General features: G+C 46.7%; 1 protein-coding gene across 1 annotated transcript; it reads right to left on the minus strand.

The window, feature by feature from the left end:
* Positions 1 to 8,873: 8,873 nt before the first annotated feature.
* On the minus strand, positions 8,874 to 24,504 carry LOC123393463 (transient receptor potential cation channel subfamily V member 3-like). The gene is made up of 11 exons (XM_045085474.1): positions 24,255 to 24,504; positions 23,285 to 23,390; positions 23,063 to 23,149; positions 22,151 to 22,305; positions 21,195 to 21,371; positions 16,835 to 16,975; positions 14,919 to 15,199; positions 12,644 to 12,820; positions 11,561 to 11,719; positions 10,849 to 10,950; positions 8,874 to 9,022 (listed from the first exon to the last, which is right to left on the minus strand). Exons 1-11 carry the CDS (start codon positions 24,502 to 24,504, stop codon positions 8,945 to 8,947), a joined length of 1,713 nt encoding a protein of 570 aa, XP_044941409.1. The 3' UTR covers positions 8,874 to 8,944.
* Positions 24,505 to 24,742: the final 238 nt, after the last annotated feature.

Genomic DNA, 24,742 nt, shown 5'->3' on the forward strand with positions numbered 1-24,742 from the left:
TTCAAGTATGCCTCATTTTATGAAATAGATATTTTCTTTTTTTTAAGGTGTTTTTTTTTTGACAAAGAGATAGCATAAGTAGGCAGAGCAGCAGGGAGAGGGAGAAGCAGGCTCTCCCTGAGCCTTAACCAACTGAGTCACCCAGGAGCCCCAAGAAATAGATATTTTCTAGGGAAAATTATAATTAGCTATGTTCTGTGAATCAAATAATATTTTTTACTGGCATATATTTTAATTTCAGGAATACTTTATCTTCATGACTGAGCTTATGTTGATACAAATAAGGTTTATCTAGTCACCTAAAATAGCTTTTAACTAACTCTTATAAGAATTTGTTGAAGAATAACTCTTTTAGGCAACTTCTCAAATAACTCTGAAATGAACAGGGGTGAGTCTTATTATTATGACCACTCGATAGTGTACATTTTTAATGAGAGCAGTCTTTTAAATTAAATTCATTTTCTAGTTCTTATACTTGAATATTCTTCAGAGGCTAGACAGTTCTCTGTCAGGGTGGTTATAAAACTTATAGATAAGCTAATTACATTCTCCAGTCTTCCCGCTCCCAAATCTGTTCCTTTTCCTGTATTTACCCTCTCAGTGATGTCACCAATACCCACCAAATCCCCTATGGAAATCAACTTGGAACCTTCCCCATGGAAGGAACCTTCCCCTTCCTCAAGCCCCTTGTCTAGTAAGTCACTAAATCTTCCCATTTATTCAAGTATTGAATATTTTGCAAATCTAATCTTCCTCTGCATTCTCACTTCCTTAGTTTATTTCTTCTGTGGACAGTGAAAGTAGCCTCGTAAAGAATCTCAGCATCTAGCCCTACTCCAGTCCTTCCTGCTATTCACTCATAGGGATGAACCTGATTGGCAAATCATTTTTGTTTTTTTTTTTTAAAGATTTTATTTATTTACTTGACAGACAGATCACAAGTAGGCAGAGAGGCAGGCAGGGGGCGGGGAAGCAGGCTCCCTGCTGAGCACAGAGCCTATGCTGGGCTCCATCCCAGGATCCTGAGATCATGACCTGAGCCAAAGAAATAGTCATTTAATGTTGTCATATTTCTTGAGCTTCCTAAAACTAGAATTGGGCTACTTCAACTACACCAATTTAAACTGACTCTTGATTGAAGCTTAGGTCATGATATCAGCATTCTGGGATAAATCCCCACATCAGGCTCCATGCTCAGAAAGTCTGCGTGAGATTCTTTTTCTCTCTTTCTCTGCTCCTCCACCCTAAAATAAATAAATAAATCTTTAAAAAAAAATGCTTATCTATCCATTAGGAACTGTGTTTGGCTGCATATAAAAACCTGAAAACTGGCTTAAATAAATGTTTTCTTTTTCACAAATAAGTGAAGAGGTGGGCAGTCCAGCAATGGTTGCAGTGGTTCAATAATATCATTAGTGTCACAGGTCTCTTCTGTCTTCCTTACTATCCTTACTATGTACCATCCTTACTATGAAGCTTTTGTCCTCATAGTTTTGGTTTATGGTCAAAAATGGCTGCTTTGTTTTTGACTGCTTGATTATATTTCAGGCAGAAATTACCCAGGTTCAAACTGTAGGTCCCTTGATGATACCAACAAAAATAGTCAGGGAACAGAAATAGATGGAATTACAGAGAAGTGGTTGAATTTAAGCATTGTTTTATGAGGAATAATAAACTTATCATCCTGTACAGTAAGGAAAAAAAAGTATCCTAAAGAGTAAGAGGAGATACTCATTTGAGAATTCAATAAAAACTCATCCCAGGAAAAAACATATATATGCATATACCTGCAAAATTTTGCATTTTCTTAGAGCTTAACAGATGTTGTCAAGCTTGCCGTAGACCACTAGTGGTTCCCTGATCTCTATCCCTAATTAGATAACATGACCACCTAAGTTTGACTGTTTTCGTGCACTAGAAAATCAGCGAGAGGAAGAAGAAATTTAATGTGTGTTTAATGGTGTAGCCCCATAAAATAGCCCAGTGCACATAACTTTTTAAAAACTGTTGGTTAAATTAATGAATAAATTTTGTTCAACATTGAAGTCAGATGGTAAATTCTATTTGAAATGTCTTTTCTGGATCAGCCACATAAATGAACTATTATTTGTGAGCAGACCAGTGCACCATTACATAAAATCAAATGGAGGAAAACAAGGAATTTTTTTATTTATGAAGTTTTCAGGTAAGTTCCACTTCCCTTACAGATTTTTCATATTAAAGGTTTGGCAACTGTTTCCTTATACACTATGTTCTTATTAGATATTTATGTTATCTCGGTCACAGATGATGTTAATCTTTTTCTTTCTGCTAATAACAGCAAAACAATGTCAAAGGATTTGCCATATGAAGTGAGAAGGGCTCAAGAAATAAATCATTTGTTTGGCCCAAAAGACAATGAAGATTCCTATGACATTATTTTTGACCTTCACAACACTACGTCTAACATGGGATGCACTCTTATTCTTGAAGATTCCAGAAATGACTTTTTAATTCAGATGTTTCATTATATTAAGGTAATGTCAATGTTATTAATTTATATGTTAGCATAGTTCCTGTACTTTTAAGCCAGTCATAGATATAAGACAACCAGAAAAGGATCAGGAGATGAGGGAGTGTCCAAGAGAGAGGAGGGAATGAGAAGGACACTAGAATAGAGACAGTGTTGACAATCAGGACAAAAGGTGAGGAAATGAGTAAAATAATAAATACAGTGAATAAAATAATGAGACCGTTGTAGATACATGTGTCTATAAAATTATAAATCTTTTATCCAGACAGCCACCAAGTCATAGGCTATTTGGTAAAATTAATACCAACGTTTAAATTGGTGTGGTTGAAGTAGTTCAATTCCAGTTTTAGGAAGCTCAAGAAATAGTCATTTAATGTTGACTAAAGGTCAGTGTTAAAAGGAGTGGCTCTTTTTATTTCTGCCTTTGTCTGCATTTGATTCAGATACGCCAGCACACATCTGTTCTTCTAGTACTTGATAAAGTTAATCATTTTTTTTGTCAACCCTGTAGCCCTTTCAGTTAATAATTCTTTTATTCCTTTAATAAAACCTATCTTTCTTAACTAGTTTTACTGTAACTTGACCTAGTTATTAGTTTAATAACCAGGAAAAGTCGATGCCAGATCTTGAGGAAGAAAATTACCAGTTTACAAGGCAAGTAGCACCATTGAACCTTTCATATGCTCCTCAGTCTACCCTATCCTTGCTGTCCCAGAGCAGTTGATTCTAACAGACCAAGAGTGCTCTGGGATTCAATGTTCTTTAGGGAATCTACTCAGATAACCCTATCCCAAATCTCAGAGTTTTACTTAAAGTTAATCATTTTAAGGCTCAGAAATTTACAGGATGAAAAATTCAGCAATCCAGTGCCTATAGCTAGAGAATTGCTAAACCACAGCAACACCAGAAATAATAACCTCTAATAATAAACTCTCCGTGTAATGGGTACTCTTCCTTCCAGAGTGCTAGTATGATCTAGCAAAAGAGTTTGATGACGCACAGAGCCGGGAGAACCTAGGTTTATAAGTGTCTTTTTTTTTTTTTTTTTTTGACAGATAGAGATCACAAGCAGGCAGAGAGGCAGGCAGAGAGAGAGAGAAGAAAGCAGGCTCTCTGCTCAGCAGAGAGCCCAATGCGGGGCTCGATCCTAGGACCCTGGGATCATGACCAGAGCCAAAGGCAGAGGCTTTAACCCACTGAGCCACCCAGGTGCCCCAGAACCTAAGTTTATAATCCTTGCTTTCTTACTCACTAACCTTGGACAAGATACCCCACTCCCAAAACTGCTTTCCTTGTTGTATAAAATGGGCATGACAGCAACACTTACCCATATGGCTGTTAAAGCCTTAAATGAGAAGTATTTAAGTATTTAAAGCATTTACCCTCAAACCTAGCATACAGTAAAGAATAATTGTTATTTTCATTTCCCTTGAGTTTTTGATAATAAGTAGATAGTAGTTCTGGATGGAGATCATAATGGAGCAATTCTTTAATGCTTATTGAAGGGAGAGTCGAATGCTCTGGTTGCCAAGTGTAGAAGCAGCATGGCTGACATTGTCATCAAAACCTGGAGGAATTTCTTGAATTCTCACTCAGATAAGTGGAGGTGGGGGAAGTCACCCAACATCTACACAGACCTGGACTGTAGGGGTGGAAACAGAATTCATTATGTGATCAATACAAAGCTAAATAGTAACTGTAGCCAATGGTTTATCGATCTTATTGAATCTTTCAAAAAACCAGCTTCTAGTTTCATTGATATGTTCTACTGTATCTGTGCTTCCTACCTCATTGATCTCAGCTCAAATCTTGATTATTTCCCTTCTTATGTGTGTAGTTGCTTTGACTTGTTGTTGATTCTCCAGTTCTTCAAGGTGTAGAGACAGCTGGTGTGTTCTGGATTTTTCAGTTTTTTTGAGGGAGAGTTGGATGGCTATGTATTTCCCCCTTAGGACCACCTTTGCTGTATCCCATACGTTTTGGACCGAAGTGTCTTCATTCTCATTGGTTTCCATGAATTGTTTAAGTTCTTCTTAGATCTCCTGGTTGATCCAAGCATTCTTAAGCAAGGTGGTCTTTAGCTTCCAGGTGGTTGAGTTTTTTCCGAACTTTTCCTTGTGATTGAGCTCAAGTTTCAAAGCATTGTGATCTGAGAATGTGCAGGGAATAATCTCAGTCTTTTTATATCAGTTGACCATTGGCCACACTAATCCAAAAGAAAAGAGAGATATCCCAAATTCATAAAATTGTGAATGAAAAGGGAGAGATCACAACTAACACCAAGGAAGTAGAAGCAATCATCAGAAGTTATTATCAACAGTTATATGCCAATAAGCCAAGCAACCAAGATGAAATGGATGCATTCCTGGAAAACTATAAACTCCCAAAATTGAACCAGAAAGAAATTGACAACCTGAATAGACCAATAATTAGTAATAATTAAATGGGGCTGGTGGTAGGGTGATATATGGAACTCCACTATTTACTCATTTATTTGGTAAACCTAAAACTGCAGCAAAAAAAGTCTTATGAGTTACTAAAATTACTTAAAAATAATTTTTTTCTTTCAAAAGAATATTTTTTAAATTTAAGTTCAGTTAGCAAACATATAGAACATCATTAGTTTTAAATGTAGTGTTCACCAGTTATCCCAACCCTTCACTCCCCTCTCTTCTGCAACCCTAGGTTTGTTTCCTGGAGGGAGTCAGGAATCTCTCATGGTTTGTCTCCCTCTCTGATTTTCTTTAAAATTTAAAAATAAAGTATAATTAAAACCAAAGAGACCTGAAACTAATATAACACTGTATATTAATTATCCTGGAATTAAAATTTTAAAAACTTAATAAAATTTTAAAAACTTTTGGGGCACCTGGGTGGCTCAGTGGGTTAAAGCCTCTGCCTTCAGCTCAGGTCATGATCCCAGGGTCCTGGGATCGAGCCCTGCATCAGGCTCTCTGCTTGGCGGGGAGCCTGCCTCCCACCCCCCTCTCTCTGCCTGCCTCTCTGCCTACTTGTGATCTCTGTCTGTCAAATAAATAAATAAAATCTTAAAAATTTTTTTTTAAATTTTTTAATATTCCTAAAAGAAAGAGAGAGAAAATCCTATGGAAATAACTATTCCAGAAGGCTGAATTGAAACTATTGTGGAGTTGGTCATTATAGTGACAAGCCTGGAGAATAGTTCAGTGTCGTGGGGGATATAATGCCTTAATGTCAGATTGTGCACCCTACTTCAATCACAGGAATTTCTTTTCTGCTTAGGAATCCTTTGACTCCAAAGTCATAAAGACTGAAAATCAGATTTTTACCACCTTTGTCTGAGGACAGGGTCAATAGCATTGAATGGACCTGGTATCGGGAAGGTCACCACTAATTTACAAGACACCCTTCCAGTAATAAGTGTGGGACTGCAGTACATTGAGAAATGATGTACCAGGTAGAAGGCCACAAACCTGAGCGAAGAAGCATGGTTTCCAAATCCGAGTCCACAGAATCCTACTCCCGGGCTGGGAGTCTCCTCGCCGCCCCGTCGCTCCGGGACAGTTCAAGGACAGCTGCTCCAGAGCCGTTCGACTGTCTGATGGCTCTGCCATGTAACATTTCACTTGAGCAAAAGATTCTACAGTTCAGAAATGTTAAACCACTATAACTTTTTAGTTTGGTGGATTTTTAACTAACATGGAAAGAGCACAATTACCCAAAGAATGCTGACAAAGAGATAACCAACCACCTAGAGAAAAATCTCTAGAAATGTGCAGAAGAGCTCCGTCCTTGACTCTGTGCTACTCAAAATTGTCAGTAAGTTGGATAAAGATAGATGTGACATGCTTATATATAAATGAAAGGTGGCAGGAAGCTTTCAGGAAAATATTTGGGGTCAGGAGGTAGATCCAAAAAGTCCTGACAATCTTTAACAATTGTCTGAAGCAAATGCTTTAAGTTAAATACATTACAGGAACAAAGTTTGCTTTTATGTTAAAAAAAAAAAAATCCAGGAGGTGATGGTCTCTCTCCTGCATTGAATAAACACCACTTGGGGAACTGTGAATAAATTCTGAGTCCATATTAGTGGTTAGCCAAGGAGTAAATTAAGAATGCTAAAAGGCTTGAAAACCAAAATAAGAGTAATCCCCGAGACACACACAGAACTTGAGTTTACAAAGTACCTTCACATAGAACCTCATGAATGTGACCACATAGGAGTAGTGAATAAGAACATTTAGATCAGCAAAAGAAGACTTTATATTGGAGTTTTAGAAGTGTTATATTGGAAAGCAATTAGATTTGTTTTCTGTGACTGAGGGCAGAGTAGAATCAGTGGGATAGAGTTACCTACAGACATAAATTTCTAATTAACAACACTGGCCACACTTTGTGAAGCTGTCCGAGCTAGACTAAGATGACCACCAGTGGGCCAGAAAGAGATGGAGAATACTCAAGCACTGATGAAGTTAGGCATTTGAGCCTCCTTCAGACTCTGAGATTCAAAGTAGCAAAAACGTGCTACTTTATTTTCTACCACTTTTTCCTTTACTCCCAATGGACCTTCTGCTTTAAAAAGAGGACACCTGATAAGTTTCCATCTTCCCCTGAAAGGTGGGGTAGGTTGTAAAAATGGCCACAAATTCCTTCCTTCTCTGCATGTTCTCTCTCCATGTTCTTACAATGTGCTTTTTTAGATCCTTCTACCAAGAAATGGAGTCTATTTCCCTACCTCCTGAATCTTACATGTTTTGTGCCACAGAAGAAATTTGAAAGGGACTTGCCCTCTGGGGGTTGCTCTCTTGCTCCCCTTGCCAGAATGTGGATCAGCCTGGCCTAGGCTCTTAAATAATGGGAGATGATGAGGCAGAGGACTCAGACACCCTAGCTCTAGCCAATAGACTGTCTAATGCCAGACATGAGAGTAAGACCATCTTAGATCATCCAGCCCCCAGCTGACCTGCCAGCTTGCCACAGTCCTTATTGTCACTGGGACACTTCTCAATCAGCGAGGCCAGGGCTGGGAGGACAGAAGAGGGTGTTCTCCTCTGGTGCTCTGGCTGCTTAATTACCCAACAGGCTCCTGCACATTTGCATGTACGTGCACGCCCCTCCCCCACACACCATGCAGGCCTACAGCCTCAGTGTGCAGACACCCCCGCACACACTTTTAGGTTATATACATTTTAAAGTACAACATATAACAAACACACAGGGCCAGCATCAACTCCTACACATCACTACATCATCAGTGATGCAGACATGTAGATAAAAAGCTCCATTGCTTAGAACATCAGACGGTCTCCATGATTATAAAATATCCAATGAGTTAAAGTTAGGACACAGGCAACCTTGCTTTTCATGTGCAGTGAAAAGCAAATGATTGGGCGATCGATGCATTCTAAACTGAAGTGAGAAAGCACGATGTTTCCCTCCTTAACAAAACACCTAAGAAGCTGAAAAGCAGGGCAATGCATTGGTCCCTTTTGTCTGTACTAAAGCCAGTGGCTGAATAAACAAACGCTTCACTGGAATTCTCATATTTTCTCAAAGGTGGAAGACTCCCATGAGGGAGATATCATGGGGTCCAGCTACTCACTGCAGTATCTGGGCACCCCACTTGCCCACAGGGATGAAGAATTCCATGTATGCCTCTAGAAGGCAGGTGCATACATAATAAACACCTAGGTATTTGGAAACACTGGGCCAAGATTTAAGGTCCTATAGACCCAGCCTCCCTAATACTCTGAGGCAGGACATTGGTGGGATCTGCAGAGACGAAGAGCCCAACGTACTTCGTTCCACACTGCAAGTCCCATTTCCTTTGCATGGCAGCAATGTTGAATCAGCCTCTGTTCCTTGAGAGACAGGTGTCCAATAAGCCTCTGATGTCAGCTCGTGACCTCATTCAGAGAGGCTGCTGAGCTGGGCTTCCTGGCCCCATGGTAACCACCCCTGCTCTAGCATAAGGTGAAGATGACGGGGTTGCTGGGCCTGGCTCAGACACCACCGAGGCTTGGTGTGAACTTGAGTAACTCATTTCCCTGCTCTGGCCTTTGGCTTTTGTGTCTATGGATGAGACTTGATGATTTCTCTAGTGCTTTCCAGCCCCGATCTGCCAGAGTCCAAGATGGCAAGCTCTAGACCCCACAAAACTAGGAGGAACTGGCCCAGACCATCTCTTCCTAAAGAAGTAAACCACTACTAAGCCTCTTCCTGCCTTCTCTGCCACACCTGCCAAGGTGGAGGCAGTCATCACTGCAACCTGATGGTGGGCACTGTGCTAGGCTCTTCTGGTCCTCTCCATGGGTGTCCATGGGCTTCTCTCACACGAGACTATGGCCAAATGACTGGGACATGGTGACATGGAAGTGTTCCAGAGGACACAGCGGCCACCATACAGGACTTCGGCCCTGCCTGTGCAGTGGTGACCAAATGGGACAGACCTACTTACAAGACAAAGTGAAACCAGGCATCAGAGAGAATGGACTGCAGATCTGAGGGTCTCAGCAGGAAGATCGCGATGCCCTGAGGCCAAAAAGGAAAGAAAAGCTGCACCCCTGCATGCCTCTCACTGGAGGATCTGAGGAAGGCAGTGTTTCCTCAGGACTGAGACTCGGTGAGGGGGAGGGCATGAAGGCCAAGCTAGAGCCCAGGTGAGAAATACAGAAGGGGACCTATGCCCGGGAGCAGAGGCATCCCAGGGTAGGAGTGGGTGTACCCCCAAATCCTCTCACATCTCTCACTCCCCCCACCTTATCCTCACCCAGACCCTGCAAAGCAGCACAGTCACACAATTCCCTGCCATTGCCCAGACACAGCCTAGCTTCTAAAGCCAAAAACAAGAAACAACAGGTGTTGGTGAGGATGCGGGAAAAAAGGAACCCTCTTGCACTGTTGATGGGAGTGCAGACTGGGGCAGCCACTGTGGAAGACAGTGTGCAGTTTCCTCATAAAGTTAAAAACAGAAATATCATCCAGTAATCGCACTACTGCGTATCTATCCAAACAATACAAAAGCACAAAATCAAAAAGATACATGCATCCTCATATTTACGGCAGCATTATTTTAATAGCCAAACTATGGAAGCAGCCCAAGTGTCCCCTGATAGATGAACAAATAAGGGAGATGGGACATATATACAATGTAATATTACTCAGCCATAAAAAAGAATGAAATTTTGCCATTTTCAATGACATGGGTGGGGCTAGAGAGCATTATGCTAAGTGATAGAAGTTAGATAAAAACAAATGCCGTATGATTTCACTTACATGTGAAATTTAAGAAAAGAAACAAATGAGCAAAGTGAAAAAATCGAGACAGGGGCACCTGGCTGGCTCAGTTGGTAGAGCATGTGACACTTGATCTCGGGGTTGTGAGTCGAGCCCCCCATTGGGTGTAGAGCTTACTTAAAAAAAAAAAGAAAAAATAGAGACAAGCAAGAAACAAACTCTTAACTATGGAGAACAAACTGATGGTGGCCAGAGGGAGGAGGGAAGGGTCTGGGGGAAACTAGGTAAAGGGCATTATGAGTACACTTGTGGTGAGTACTGAGTCTTGTACAGAACTGCTGAATCACTATATTGTACAAAGGAAACTAACATAACACTGTAAGTTAACTACACTGAATTAAAACTAAAAATTTTAATTAAAAGACAAAAAAAGATATGGATTAGCTCTCCTGCCCCTGAGCCCTTTAATGCTGCTCCCCCTGCCCACTCGGTAATGACCTTCTCTCCAGTGCCCTCGTGCCAAATCCTGCCCTTGCAGACTAAATACCATCTCTGCTTTCATGCTTTCCCTCCCTGTCCTCTCCCCAGATAAAAGTCATCTCTCTTCCTCTGAGTGCTGGTCTGAACCCCATACAGGGCCCTTTACACCATCCATTTTAGGATCCAGATGTTTGTGCCCATCTGAAATCCCCCACAAGACTGTGAGGTTAAAGAGCACCAACTCCCTCTCTCCCTCTCACCTCCCCCAGGGCTGCACGTATAGCAGGTGTTCAAAATATACCTGTCGATTCCTTGGTTGGGTGGTTGGCAAGGGACTGACTGATAAACCCAGAGGAAGGGCTGGGTCAGGGAGAGAAGTGACCGAATGTGTGGATGGAGGGACAGGAGGATGGGTCACTGAGTGGCTGGGAGGGTAGATGGCTGATAGAGGGATCGAGGGATGGATAGATAAAGTAGGTGGGACAGGCCTGCCTAAGAAACTAATTTCGGATCTACAAAATCTAAAGCTTAGAAGTACTCCCAGAACACCCCCTCCCCATAGTCAGGCAGAGGATGGTGCATCAAAGCCAGGCCTGTGGTCACTCTGCCTTGCCTTGCAAGGGGCTTAGTGGGCCACTCACCTCTTTCACAGAAATGCACATGGCCCAGATGAGCACGAACATCCTTCCTAACAGCTGCAGCCACCCCATCTTGTGCGTCAGGGCCAAGGGGTGCGGGAGGGCCTGGGAAGAAGGGAAGGAATGGATGGGAGCAAGACGGGGACTGAGGAAGACCCCTCTGCCTGTAGGGTTCACGCTCACGTGCCAAGACCACTAGTTGAGTTGGAGACCAACGCGAAGCCCAAGCTCGGTACAATGGGAGAGAAGGAACGGCAGCTCTGTGCCCCTGTCCCCACCCACAGTGGGACCCAGAACTCAACAGTCCAATCCATGCTAACAACCCCTCACACCTCATGGCATTTGTTCATTCCAGAACCCATTCATGTCCAGACACTTAGAGGACACTCAAAGCTAAACCTCTGCCCCGTGTCATGAATGGAAAATTTAGACCCACAGTGGGGGAGTCCCCCCTCCCATTTCTGTGACCCTCATGGCAGAAACACCCAATGAGCTCTAGATTTAGGTGGAGCCTGGGTCTTCCAACCTTCCAGATTTCCCCACAATTGCTGAGGACCAGAGATGTATTCAATTTCCTGGAAGCTGTGAAGGATAACAACTGGGGAACGCCGTGCAAATGTCATTCTGGGCCTCAGTTTCCTCATCTGCACATGGGACTCTGCAAGCTCTTGGAGCTCTGACCACTTCACCCGCCTCCCTCCAGGGGCCCACGTACCTCCTCTTCCCGGGGCCGGTAATAGGAGACTAGAGTCAGGGTGATGTTGTAGAAGAAATAAAAGCAGAATGACAAGAAGAACATGTACTTGGCAAACTTCTTCCACTTCATATGCCGCAGCGTGTGCAAGGGCTCCAGGGTCAGCATCTCATGCCGGTTCTGGGGGTAGAACACCACCCCCACTTTCAAAGGGCCCTCGTTCCAAAAGGGAGCTCTGAGTCAGTACCACCCCTGGCAGAAGGGGCCAATCATTCTGTCCCATGAGCTGGTTTGGCGGGAAATGTGGGGAGAGTCATTTCTGGCTCCTGTAGCTCCTTCCCAGTGCCCCCACTCCCAAACCCCACTCCCAAAACCCCACTGGGCTTCCAGTGGGAGGACCCACTGCTCAGTGGGGAGCAAGAGCCACAAGGGGGAAGGGCCATGACTGGAACCAACTTGGCCCCTTCACTGTGTAACCTTAGGAAAACCCCCAATACTCCCAGGGCCTCGATTTCTTCATCTATAAAACTGAAATCAACTAACCTGTCCTACCAACCAGTAGGCTGTGAGGGTTCAGGGAGACCACAGACGAGGCAGGCTCCGGTAAGCATGGCTCTTGGTAACATGGGGATGATGATGGTCTAATCTGCTGCCTCAATTCCCTCCCAAAAACTGAAAACCTCTCACTGCTGATCCTCTCACTTCCCCTCCAGCTTCAGTGATCTTCGCCCCAGCCCTTGCCTCCTCCAGGAAGGCCTCCCTGATTGCTGCAGCTGTGCCTTCTCTGTGGGTAGGGGAGATTATAGAACCATCAGGGAAGAGAAAGAGAAACAAGATGGAGAAGATCAACAGGAATCATCCCACCCGCCATCTCACACTGCCCAGGATTCTGGGGCCAGGAGACACCCACCACAGAAGTTTGTAACGCAAGGTTAGCTAGGAACAAGTAAACACAGCAACGGTGCTAGCCCTGCTCTTTCTGTGTTGACTCTCCCCAGCGAGGTAAAGAACTGGAGGACTACAGACATGTCCAGCTAGTGCCATAGGTCTTCCCATTTGGCCTGAGGCCCAGCCCCTCGTCCCCAGCCCCCCTGAGAGACCCACATCAAGGTTGGTGTTGTAGACGATGATTTCCAACACCGAGTTGTCTGTCGTAGTGTCCACGTTGGTGAGGTCGTAAAGTGAGGACGACACAGGCCCATATGCCCAGTCCGTGAACTTCCTGGACAGACTACGGAGTAGCTTTTCCTTGATCTCACGACTGAGGATATACTTCAAGATCTGGGGACAGAAAGAGGAACAGCCATTGAACAGGGCTGGGAAGATGTTCCCACCTGGATGGATTGAGCCCCCCTCTGCACCTCCCACCGTAAGCCCCCAGCTCGGCTTCTACTGCAGAACCCGTGTGAACCTCACTGCTCTGCCTAGTTCACCAGGGACGGAGAATACAAGGGACAAAAGGTGCGGAGGCCCTTTGCAGGGTGCAGAAAGCTGCACAGTAAGATCATAAAACCTTCTACCAGTTGGGGACCCCATTCAGTGAAGCATCTGAGAACTGACAATTTTGAGAAATAATTTCTATTTGACCTGGATGGGAGAAGAAACTAGAAGTTTTTCCAGCTTCCCTAGCCTGGTCAAGACCATTCCAGCTGAGGCTCACTGTGGGCCATACAAGATGCCAGCCTGGCAGAGAGGCCTGAGAAATCCACTCTCCAGGTGACCCTCAAACTCTGGTGCACAGTAGAGTCACTTAGGGACACTCGACAATCCCACAGCACTGACTAATTCAGTCCAAAGCTCTGTAGGTGGGACCCAGATATCTATGTTTTGTAAAGCTCCATGGGCAGTTCCAAAGTGCAGGCAAGGTGGAGAGCCACTGCTCTCCAGTTCACTCCTTTCCAAAACTGGGGCCGGAGCTTCCTGGGGCACCAAACCAAGACCCAGGAAGAGGGTTCTGTTGGGGAGAACGGTGTCAGAGCCCTGGTTTCACACCACCCAGTGGAGTTCCCATCTCATCTCATATGGGAGCCTTGTCCTCATAGTCCAGGCAGAGAGCCTCCAGACACAGGGCCAGTCTCCCCATCCTGGGCCCCAGCCTCAAAGAGCCCCAAGGAACAGAGTCTGTGTCTAAGCATCTCTGCACCTTCCACTCCCAGCATAGTGGCCAACTTGGGCAGCATCCAGAAAGGTTTTCCAAAGAACACTGAATGAAGAAGAGAGAGGGCCAGGAATGGGGGTGTCCCTTCCCCAGGACTGGCCACGGGGGAGCACATTATCCCCCAGAGAGTCAAAAGGTCACGGGGCCACACTCCAAGCACCACAGCACATGCCACAGCAGCTATCAGGAAGCTCTGCATGCAACCCTCATCTGACTCTCTTCAAAGCCCCCCACAAACCGTGTTCCTGGGGGAGGGTAGGAGACGGTAGGGAGGGTGGGAAGACACACAATTTCTCCTTTGTCAAAGCCAATCTCCAACCCTTCCTTCCACCACAAGAGAATGAAAAGGTCCCTTGTGGGCCCCAGCCCTGACCACTGACACTGGGCCCAAGGCCCTCAAGGCCCCCGCCTCCCCTGTCAGCTGCCCTGAGGCGGACACAGCTGTGATTGTTCAATAGCCCCCTGCACCCACCCAGTCCTCTCACAGCCTCCCAGGAGCCTCAGGCCACTCCTAGGGCTTGGACACATGGAGGCTGAAGAGCAAGCTACGCCGGGCCTTACCCTCGGGCCCACCTGAGTCCTGACCTTGATCTCAGACCCAGCTGTGACTCCAGGCACCCACAGCGATGGGAGCCCGCCTCAACCCAAGTCTTCACCAAGGTTAAGCCTTGAGCTCCTCAGCCACTCCACACAGGGCACAAAGGGCCACAAACCACCACACTTCCTGCTGGGGACCTGGCTCAGAGTTTCAACATGACAGACAGAGAGAGGTCTCTCCAGACTCAGGCAGCTCACTGGCTCTGGAGGCAGAGCCGGCATTCTGGGGCTCCTAGCCTCCTGAGAGAGGCTGAAGGCCCTGAGGGTCTTCAGACATAGCTTTGGCTTGTGTGCCTGCCTCACCACACAGGAATCCTCAGCCACAAAGCCTGTGAGGTCCCACGTCACCACAGCCTTCAAGTTCCCCCACTCTGACCCCAGATGGGAGTCCCAGAGCAGGGCATAGAAACAGAGTGTCAGGGACTAAAGTCCAGAGGGGGCTCCCATGTGACATATTTCTGTGTGGTCACTCAGAACAAACCCACCCCAGGCCACAAATGTACTTCCTAGACTTTAGGCTGACCTTTCCCAGGCCATGGTACAATCTGTGTGGTCCCCAGAAAGGCCAAAGCACCGGCCAGGAGCCTCCCTGCCCTCCTTCCCGTCCCCCACCCTGGGCCCTACCTCGGCCTTGCCCATCTTGGCAGCCAGCTGCAGTGGCGTGAGCCCGTCCTTGTTGTGCATGGTCTCCAGCTCCCACGTCCCGCTCCTCAGCAGGATCATGTCGTACATGCGCTTCACAAAGTCATTCTGTGTCTTGAAGTCCTCAGCCACTGTCACCAACGCGTGTAGGATGTTGTTTCCCCGTGAGTCCTGCGAGGTGATGTCCGTCTGCTCATTCTCCATCAGCAGCTGCACAATCTCAGGCTGGTTGGTACACGCCGCCAGAGCCAGTGGGGTCTCGCCTGGGGCAGTAGGGAGCACTGGACCTCAGTTCTCTCCTAGACGTGCCTGGTTTCCGCAAGCCCTAGGACTGAGGCCCACGTCCTCAGTAGGACTGACACCCAAGCTTCCCTGTAATTCCCCCCACCTTCTGCCTTGTATGGGAAGAGGAGGAGACCAAAGCTGGATCACCACCATTACCTCCTAACTGATCTCCCTACTAACATCCCAGGCCTCCATCACTATCCCCAGCATAGCAGCCAGACTGATCCTAGTGACACAAAAGACTCACCTCACCCAGAATAAAAGCCCGGTTTCCAGCAAAAGCCCACAGGCCCTGCATGTTCAGACATCACCTCCTCTCTTACCCCACTCACTCCTCTCTGTCCACAGTGGCCTTCGTCCTCTTCCTAGAACATGCCAAGGCATTTTTTCCTACCTCAGGGCCTTTGCACAGGCTGTTCCCCTCGCTTGTAGTACTGTTTCTCAGCATCTGCCTTGGGCATCTCCACACTTCTACCAAGTCTTCACTCAAACATCACCTTTTTAATGAGTCACCCTAACTGCACTATTTAAAAATTGAAATCCACTTCCCTGCCCTGGAACTCCTGACCCCCTTTCCCTGACTTCTTTTTTATATTTTCATAGCACTTATCATTTTCTAAGATATTACATAGTGTTATTTATTATGTTTATTATTGATCATTTTCCTCCAGTCTAGAACATAAGTTCCATGAGGATGGGAATCTTTGTTTCATTCACCGATACATTTCAAACACCTACAACGGTGCCAGGTGTGTATAGTAAGTGATCAATAAACGTTTTTTAAGAAAAGAGAAGGCAGGTGACTCATACATGGTCACACAGTAAACCTGGGATGGAACTAGGACCGGACAGGAGGTCTCCAACTGTTTCCCTTTCAATCTCCATTCTGTTCCCTCTCTTCATCCCACCTGACAGACATTTCCCAACACTGGTTCCAACAGGGTCTAATGTTGGACAATGGACTGTATAAGACCCTGTCCTCATGGCTGCTCAGACCCAGCTAGTCCTACAGATAAATACCAACCAAAGAAACAAAAAAACACCCAGAAGAGTAAACAGGTCAGTGGTTGCAGCCAAGGGCTGGAGTGGGTAAAAGGGTTGACAAATTTGTGGGGGCAAAGTTTCTGGTGTGCTGGGACTATTTATACCCTGCCCTCATGGTGGTGGTTAGTCAACTGTATACATTTGTGGGGCTGAACAGAACTATCCATTAAAACGGGTGAATTTCACTATATCTAAATTATGCATTACAATCTTTTTTTTCTACCCAGAGTATCCTAACCCCAATTCCTTTTGAACTCCCTCATTTGTCAGTCAGGGAATCTTCCTCTCTGACTCTTGACTGCGTGTTTGCAGTCCTGGAAAGCATTGGGCGCAAGGGCAGAGGCAAAGCTGAGTCTGCTCACGCGGGTGCCCACTCGCGCCCCCTCCCCCAGTTCAGAAGGCTCTATCCCAGCGGCCACCCCGGGCACTGTCCCTCTGGGCCTGGGGCGGGTCCACTGGTCCACGTGCCGAGCGGGCAGAAACCGGCAGTGGGGGCTCCAGGCCAGCCCACCAGCACCTACGGGGACGGGGGTGGGTCGGGAAGGCCGGAAGGGGCGGGCAGCACCCACCAAAGTAGAAGCCCTCGTGTAGGTACTTGGGGTTGAAGAAGACCCCCCTGGCGTGGGCGTTGACGTCGGCGCCCGCGGCGATGAGCAGCGCTGTGAGGTCTCCCTGCCGCCGCTCGATGGCGACGTTCAGCGCCGTCTGCCCTGCGAACGGAGTGGGGAAGGAGGAAGGGGGCGCTCAGCGGCTGGGCCCTGGGGGACAGACCCTCCCTGGCCCCCAAACTCCCCGCCGAGCGACAGCAAAACACTAGCTGCCTTCCTGCTCCATGCTCCAGTGAGACTTCAGTGCTACCATACTGGGAGTCGCAAGGGCTGGGGGACCTGGGGCGGGGCGGGGCGGAGAGGGGCGGGGAGGGGCGGGTGGGGGGCAATCGAGACTGCATAAGCCAGGTTAGAACTTTATCCTAAGTGCTGTGGGAAGTCACAAGTCATTGAAGCAGGCAAGGGACACGACCAGAGTTTTGAATTTTGTACATGTGTATTTTCGGATCACTCTAGATGCAAAATTGGAGGATGCATTAGAAGGAGCCCAGACTTGGCAGGAACCGCCACTTCAGTGGAGAAAGAGATGATGAGAGCCAGAGACCCATGGGAGAAAGTGTCCTCAGAATGGCCTGTGGGGGGCTGGGAAAGAAAGAATGACTGGCCTAGGAGCTGGGAGAGTGGTGCCACAATGACTGAGGAACAGAACAGGAGAAAGCAGCGGGAAGGGGCTGGAGGGACATTAACCCAGATGGTGGAGTCTGTGGACTCTCCAGATCGAAGGCTCTGAAAGGCTGGGGCAGGGGATAGGTCTAGGAATGTCCCACCAGAAACAGCATTTTCCAAAGAGCTGCCACCATTCCATATACAAAAATAAATTCCTGGTGGATTAAAGAAGTAGGCGTTTAAAAAAAACCAAAAATTCATTGATAACTAATCTTTTCATAAGGAAGAACTTCTTAAGCAAAACCCCAAAATGCAGAAACAACCACAAAGAAAAAACTAACATGTCAGCTCACAAAGAAAAAAATTTAAGGTTTCCGTAATTCAGAAGACAAAGTAAAGAAAGTTAAAAGGCAAGTGATAGGCTGGGGAAAATATCTGAGACATAAATAGACAGTAGGTTTTGTAAAGTTCCTAATATATTAAGACCACTTACAAATCAACAGACAACTTAAAAGAAAACTGAGAAAAAATTAACAAACACCTCACAGAGAAGAAAATACGCATGGCCAAAAAAGAAAGTGAAACGTGATTGGAATCACTGATAATTGAGAAAATGAAGTTAGAATCTAGCAAGTTAACACTTTTCTACTTTTCACTGACTAGCAAAACAAAACAAAAAACAAAGCAGAACCAAACAAAAAAAAAATAATTTCCAGTATTAGTGAAAGGTGAGAGAATGAGGGAATGAATACTTGGTATTTCGAGGAGAATAAACTAGTATCTTTTAGAAGTAAATCTGACAATTATCATTACAAATTTTAATGTGCATGCCTTTGAACACAGAAAATCCAATTCAAAATTTTCCTAAAACGTGTGCACTGAGCATGGGGTCATAGGCAAGAATATGTACTGTGATATTTTCATAGTGAAAATTGAAGAAAAAAAAATATATATAAATCAATCAACAGGAGAATACAGAAATTAGCCACAGGATAGCCACACTCAGACTAGGCAGGAAAAAAGGAGGCCGACTGCATATTCTGGGATGAGAAAGTGTCTAAGGCATAGAGTTTAAAAAAAAAAATGCAAGGTTTAAAACAATACAAACAGTATACTATTGTTCTATGTTAAATAGATACATGAATAAACAAACATGTTTCTATGTTCACATGTACACATGTGTAAAAAGCCTAGGAAAGTCCTCAAGGTGTACAGAACATAATTATTTCTAGAGAGGAGACTGGAAAAACGGGCAAAGGGGTTTGTTTTAACTTAATTAAATACTTGAATTTTTTTATGTTCTAAGGGTATTTATTTATTTTTAAATTTTAAAAAAGATTTTATTGATTGATTGATTGATTGATTGATTTAGAGTGTGTGCAGGGAGAGGGGCAGAGGGACAGAGAGACTCTCCAGCAGACTCCCTGCTGAGCCTAGAGCCCAATGTGGGACTTGATCTCATGACCCTGAGGTCAAGACCTGAGCAGATGTCAGTTGCTTAACTGACTGAGCCACCTAGGAGTGCCTTAATGGGTTTTTAAAATCTGGATGTAGGTCCTTCAGGTCTGGAAAATATTTGTGTATAACTCCTTTGACCATGGACACCCTTCCATTTTCTCTATTCTGTATTTCTTCTGTTGGGCTTCCTACGTAGATCTTTTGCTATCCTTATTTTTTTTTATGTCCTCTTTTGCATACCTTATTTATTTATTTATTTATCTATCTATTATTTATTTATTTATTTCCTTTCACAAAGGTTTCCTTGACTCTATCTTCCAAACCCTCCTGTTGGCTACTTTATTTCTGCTGCCATATTTCTTTCTTTTTATTTGAATGTTTTACAATGAAACTCTATTCATGTGTTATTTATGTAATTAAAATAATTATGTAGAATGGATATATTGATGGATATAAAATCACTCATTATATTAATCTCAAATGCATGTTTAAAATTTTTAATAATAATTTTTAGTTGAATACATTGCTTTAAAAAAGGCAAATTTCTGAAGGCCTTTAACAAAATGTTAAAAATAATATTTTAAAAGTTGCTTTTGGATCCTCTTAGCAGCATAGGAAGGAAATATTAGCCCCTGACAGATGGAGGAACGAGACTCAGAAAGGCAAAGTAACGTGCCCAAAGTGAGGAAAAATGACTCCCACTCCGCATGGTGTTGTAGCCCCTCAGCCCCCAGTGGCGGGGAGCACCCACCCAGACACTAGAGGGAAGGTATGAGCAGATACCATCAGAGAGAAGAATGCGGAGTTGGCTTCTGAGAAGTCAGAAATAAATGGCTCTTCCCACCATGCAGAGAGAGTGCTCACAGCCCCCAACAAGGCCACCAGCAAAAGACAAAGTCATGAAAGAAGGAAGTGATCAGGGAAGGCTAAGAAAGAAAAAAGAAATTGCAGCCAGGACAGCAACGCCTTAATAGTAACCTTCATTTATTCACTCATTCAAAAACCGTTTATTACGGACCTCTTATATGAGACCCCAAGGGGCCCAGGGAATTCACTATGGGCAAGACAGACTCCATCCCTGGCCTCAAGGGATTTCTAGAACATGCTTCTAGAAAGAGGTGTAAGTCTCTATATACTGACAAGAAGAAAGAAGGGGAGAGAAAGGGACTGAAAGGGGGGAAGAATCAAGACAGGCAAGCTTGAGGCACTGACCTAAAACTCTTTGGCTAAGGACTAGTATCAGCTCCCTAGTGACAGGCTGAAAACATTATACACAGCTCATCTAGTTTCTCTCTTTCCTTTGGCTACCAGGGAGCTCAGCGTGCAGTTCAGCACTCAGCTGTAGCCATCTTCCCTGGATTCCCTCTCTTCCAAGGAACGGTGTTAGTTTTCACAATCCTTTACTTTTTCTTGAATATAGCAAAAATGCTTGTGAACGTCTGGAGTATAAATAAATAAATATTTAAAAATGACTTTTTCCCATGAGAAACGTTGAGGGCCCAAGACAGACCATCTCCTGCAAAGAGCCATGTTCAGCACCCCTTGGCATGTCAGCAAGACAGCATCTGGTCATTCCTGAGCTCATCATGTTTGCACCTTATTAGAGATGAACAGGATGTTTACTGAGTCCAAAAACTCCAGTGAGGGCATACCTTACTGATTGTTCACAACAGATCTGCTGGGCAGGGAAACATTATCCCAAATTTGGTCTTCTGCCCCTTTCTAGTCCACTTAACAGAGAAGCCACAAAATTGAGACCCAAATGAGTGATAATGATGATGGTGAGTCTGACAGGTGTGTGGGCCTCGCCCAGCTATCCGACAGCATCTCTGGCCGGCTTCCCATTGCCCTGATAGGCCAAACTCGTTCCCATCTCGGGCTTCAGCCCTTGCCCTGCTCCCAGTCATGCCAGCCTCAGGTCAAATGTTCCCTCCCTGCGGACCCGCTCTAAAGCTGCCCATACCCAGTCACTTCAGATCATCTTCCTAGCATTTTCCATCTAAAATCACTTTATTTAAAGCAGTGGCCTGCATCTGTCTTGTTCGTCACTGCACCCCAGTGCTGAAAACAAGGCCTGCCTGGCCTGTGGTGGGCACTCGAATCGCTCTACAGAACCAAGGATGAAGGCGGGGAGGGCCTGCTATGTGGAACTGAAGCCCGCTGCGTGCTTTGGGTCCACAGGGACAGTGGGGGGCTCCGCATGGCTTGGTTCCCACCCCACCCCATGTCCACATGGCACTTCCCACAAGTAGCATACCTTCGTAGGCCTCCTCTGTGTATGCAGCGTTGATGAACCTGTCCAGGATGTCATTCTCCTCCGCGAAAGCCAGCAGGATCCGCACAATCTCCTTGGTGTTGGGGTTGATGTTTAACAAGGCCTTCATCAGGCAGGTCTTCCCCGTGTCAGAGGCCGTCAGCTTGTGCATGAGGAAGTCTGCAGGCAGGGTCATGGGGTGAGCCGCGGGAGGGGCCCTGGCTGCCTCCAGGCCTCCCAGCCCTGAGAGGGGGGGGCCAGGATGTGGGGGCTGCAGTCTCCGATCCTGAGACACCCATGCTGTGCCCTCCACTGGCCTCCTGGAGCCTGTGCTACCTGCTCCCCTCCTCCCTCTCCAACTCTTGCCCCCGTGAGGCCCCCGAAAGCCTTATGTGAGGCCTTCTGCTCTCTGCCTTCTGCACCTGCTAGTTGGAGGGGGAAATCTCACCCACTGCATGTCTTCCCACTGTCCGCCTCAGTGCTGACGCCCGAAATCTCCAGCCTGCCACCTCCTGGCAGCCTGCAAATAAAGCTTATCACCTCCCTCTAACAAGCTATTCCCAGTCCCCCAGACAACGTGGGCCCCACCAGCCAGCAAGTCGCCAAAGGCACTACCTGGGAACGCTCCCTTTCTCTCACTCCCTTTGTCCTTGGCTCCAGACCAGTTCCCCTGCTGAGGAGCTGGTCACCTTCCCCCGGATCTGCTGCTGTGATCCCGCATTGCCTGAATAGTGCCCTTCTCCAGTTTTACACCCGCCCTCCATGCAGTAGCCAGACATGACCTTCGCCTGTCTAAGCCCTTCTGTGGCTCCCCAATGCCCTCAGAGTCAGGTTCAAAGTCCCCAGCCCAACCTTCTGGGCTCCTCACATGCCCCCCTCATGGGTTGTTGTGGGGAAAGGTGGACAGCAGGAGGCAAGCCCCCAGCCCCACACTCTCTCTGCTAGAGCCAGGCACTGACCAGCCACGTCCAGGCCACGACGCCGTTTGCAAAGTTCCTGCAGCTCCCCCAGCAGCTCCAGCAGCTCCTCCACGCAGCCCTCTGACACGGCTGCAAAGATGCGCTGCTTCAGCCGCTTCTTCCTCCGCCTCTGCTCTTCCTTGGCCAGGTTTGCACTGAGGCCAGAAAGTATCTCCAGTTCACCACAAGGGTGCCACCAACCTACTCTCCCCCTCCTCCTGCCAGGGCCGCTGTGCCTGCACAGAGCTGCACCACAGCCGGGTCCATGGCCCCAGACAGCACAGCCGCAGCTCCACAGCCAGTCACCAGGCCCCAGACGTCTTCCATCAGCGCCCCGGGGCCGTGGCATCCGTGTTGCCCCCTCCAGGCTTCCGTCCTAATCCAAATGCAATCACAGTTTTTCAAACTATATATCTGGGTACACATAGCAAAGATGACTAGAAAGGACAAATAATAGTGATTATCTTAAAAAATATGAGATGAAAGGAAGGAAAATCCCACTTTTATCTTTGGCAGTGTTTGAATTCTTAAACTCTGTCTCTCCCTGCCCCCACACTCCAAAGAGTTAACCATGGCAATGCGTATTTTTTTTTTTTTTGTATGTGTTCTTGCAAAATGCACATGGTGTTTCATGGTTTGGGTGCATGTATTTTTAATTCACTTGTATGGGATTGTGTTACAGTTCTCGCTCTGCTGCAGACTGTTGTCTGAATGGGTAATACTTCTTAGAGTTTATGAAATGTAATTCTCCCCCCCACAAAAAAAAAAATTCCTACATGCCACAGCCATGGGCCCAGACATTTGTCCCAGCCCCAGGAATGGAGACTGCTTTCTCTTCCCTGGGTTGTGATAACCGTGCCTCTGTCGCCCACCTGGTGGACACAGAGGGTGGAAGGGAATGGCCAGGCTTACCTGGGGCTGTTGGGATTGGACAGGGTCTCTGTCACATCGTCCTGAGGAGACTGTGGTGAGTCCATGTCATCACAGTTCCCAGAGAGGCTGTGGGGGAGTGGGGAAGGAAGAGAGAGAGACAAGTTTAAAAGAGAGAGACAACCAGGCCTGGCCATTAAGCCTCGGGTGAGTCACTGCCCGTACTGGAGTGGAGTAGGGGCAGGCATGGGGGCCAGTACTCACCACTGCCGGATGTTGGAGTCCATAGGCTTGGAGAAGACCGGGGGAGAAGTCTTGGAGACATTGGGGTTGGGATCGAACCCTTCTATCTCCAGGAAGAAAGTGTGCACTATGGGGACACCCAAACAAGGCCATTAGAGCGGGACAGGGACTGTCCACCCACATGCCCTCCACCCTGAGAGTGACCTGCCACATAGCACACTCACTCTTGGCTGGCTCCACACTAGGCTCCATCCCTCATGGCTTCGCTCAAGCCATGCAGCTGCCCTCTCAAATGGGTACCATCTCAATTATCCACGCTTGACAGGTGGGCATGTGGAGGCTCTGAGGTGAAGCTACTTGCCCAAGCTCACACAGCAAGCAGGTGGCAGAGCTTGGATTCGAAGCTGGGTCTGGGTGACTCTTGTCACTAAAAATACCGGGAGACGAGCCCAGGGGTCTCTGCTGGGGTGGCCTAGCATCTGAGGGGGACTTTCCTGTCTGCAGCTTCCTCCAGGTGCGAGGACTCACCAGAGATGGGGGACATGATTACAAGAGCTACAATTCCCCGTCATCTCCTGCAATAGCCCCTCTGGCCTCAGGTCTGAAGAAGAGCCCTTCCAGGAGGCAGTCCCTCGATGCTGACATCGACAAAGGCCTTTCCTGGCTGCCAGGGCATATTCGACCCCCTTCGATCATCTCTTATACAGTTGTGTCAGCACAGAAAACAGACCTAGAGCTAAGAGAGCACGTAAAAGTTCAGGGGACAAGACTAAGAATCCTCGTCAAGAAGGAAAACTCAGGAGACCACTTTGGACAGTGGACATGAGGAGAAGTAGAGGGCAAGTGAAGGGCACACTTTCTCCCAGGCCTGGAAGAGAGTTGTGGGCCCAGGGTCTGTGACCTGACTAAGCCCCAGGGAAGGGGACAGACTCACTGGCCGCTCAGAGGCGAGACACACATCCAAGATATGACTCCTGAGCCAGACACCCACAAACAGAGACACGCATGCTCACAGAACCCACAATCACACACTCAGGGACAAGCCCTCCCATGACAACCAGGATGATGAGCACCAGGACAAGGGCCGGTTGCTGCGATACCCGCCACCCCGTGGCTGCTGCCACGTACCTGCTGCTGGCCCTGTGACCTTGCCTGGGAGAGTGGCCTCCTGACCACCAGCTGCTCTTTCTCCTAAGTGCTTTTGCTGCCTGTTTCCTTCCCACGCCCAGGAGGATCGACATGCCCCCTCCCTTTCTCGTAAGACCACAGAAGAGCTGCTAAAGTACAGTTCCAGCCATGTCAAGTTCAGAAGGTAGCAGGGAAAGGATTGTGGCCCCATTCTGTAAATGAGGGAACTAAGGCCCAGGATGGAGCAGCAGATCACGATGGATATCCTTTTACCCCAAGGATAGAAGCCACGTTGGTCAGAGAACTGACTCGTGATTCCAGGCTCACAGTTTATACCATTATCCGTGCTGC

Source organism: Mustela putorius, unplaced genomic scaffold (genome assembly GCF_011764305.1).
Source record: "Mustela putorius furo isolate JIRA1106 unplaced genomic scaffold, ASM1176430v1.1 tig00000867_pilon_pilon_pilon, whole genome shotgun sequence".
Classification (NCBI taxonomy): Eukaryota; Metazoa; Chordata; class Mammalia; order Carnivora; family Mustelidae; genus Mustela; species Mustela putorius.

What these genes read in the sequence shown, in the direction of transcription:
- LOC123393463 (XM_045085474.1), bottom strand. Translation starts at nt 24,504, where the DNA reads ATGTCGATCCTCCTGGGCGTGGGAAGGAAACAGGCAGCAAAAGCACTT. An exon ending in CCAAGATGGGCAAGGCCGAG is followed by an intron (nt 12,821 to 14,918) that starts GTAGGGCCCAGG and finishes TTCTGTCCCCAG; the next exon opens with ATCTTGAAGTATATCCTCAG. An exon ending in ACCGGCCCCGGGAAGAGGAG is followed by an intron (nt 10,951 to 11,560) that starts GTACGTGGGCCC and finishes CCTTCTTCCCAG; the next exon opens with GCCCTCCCGCACCCCTTGGC.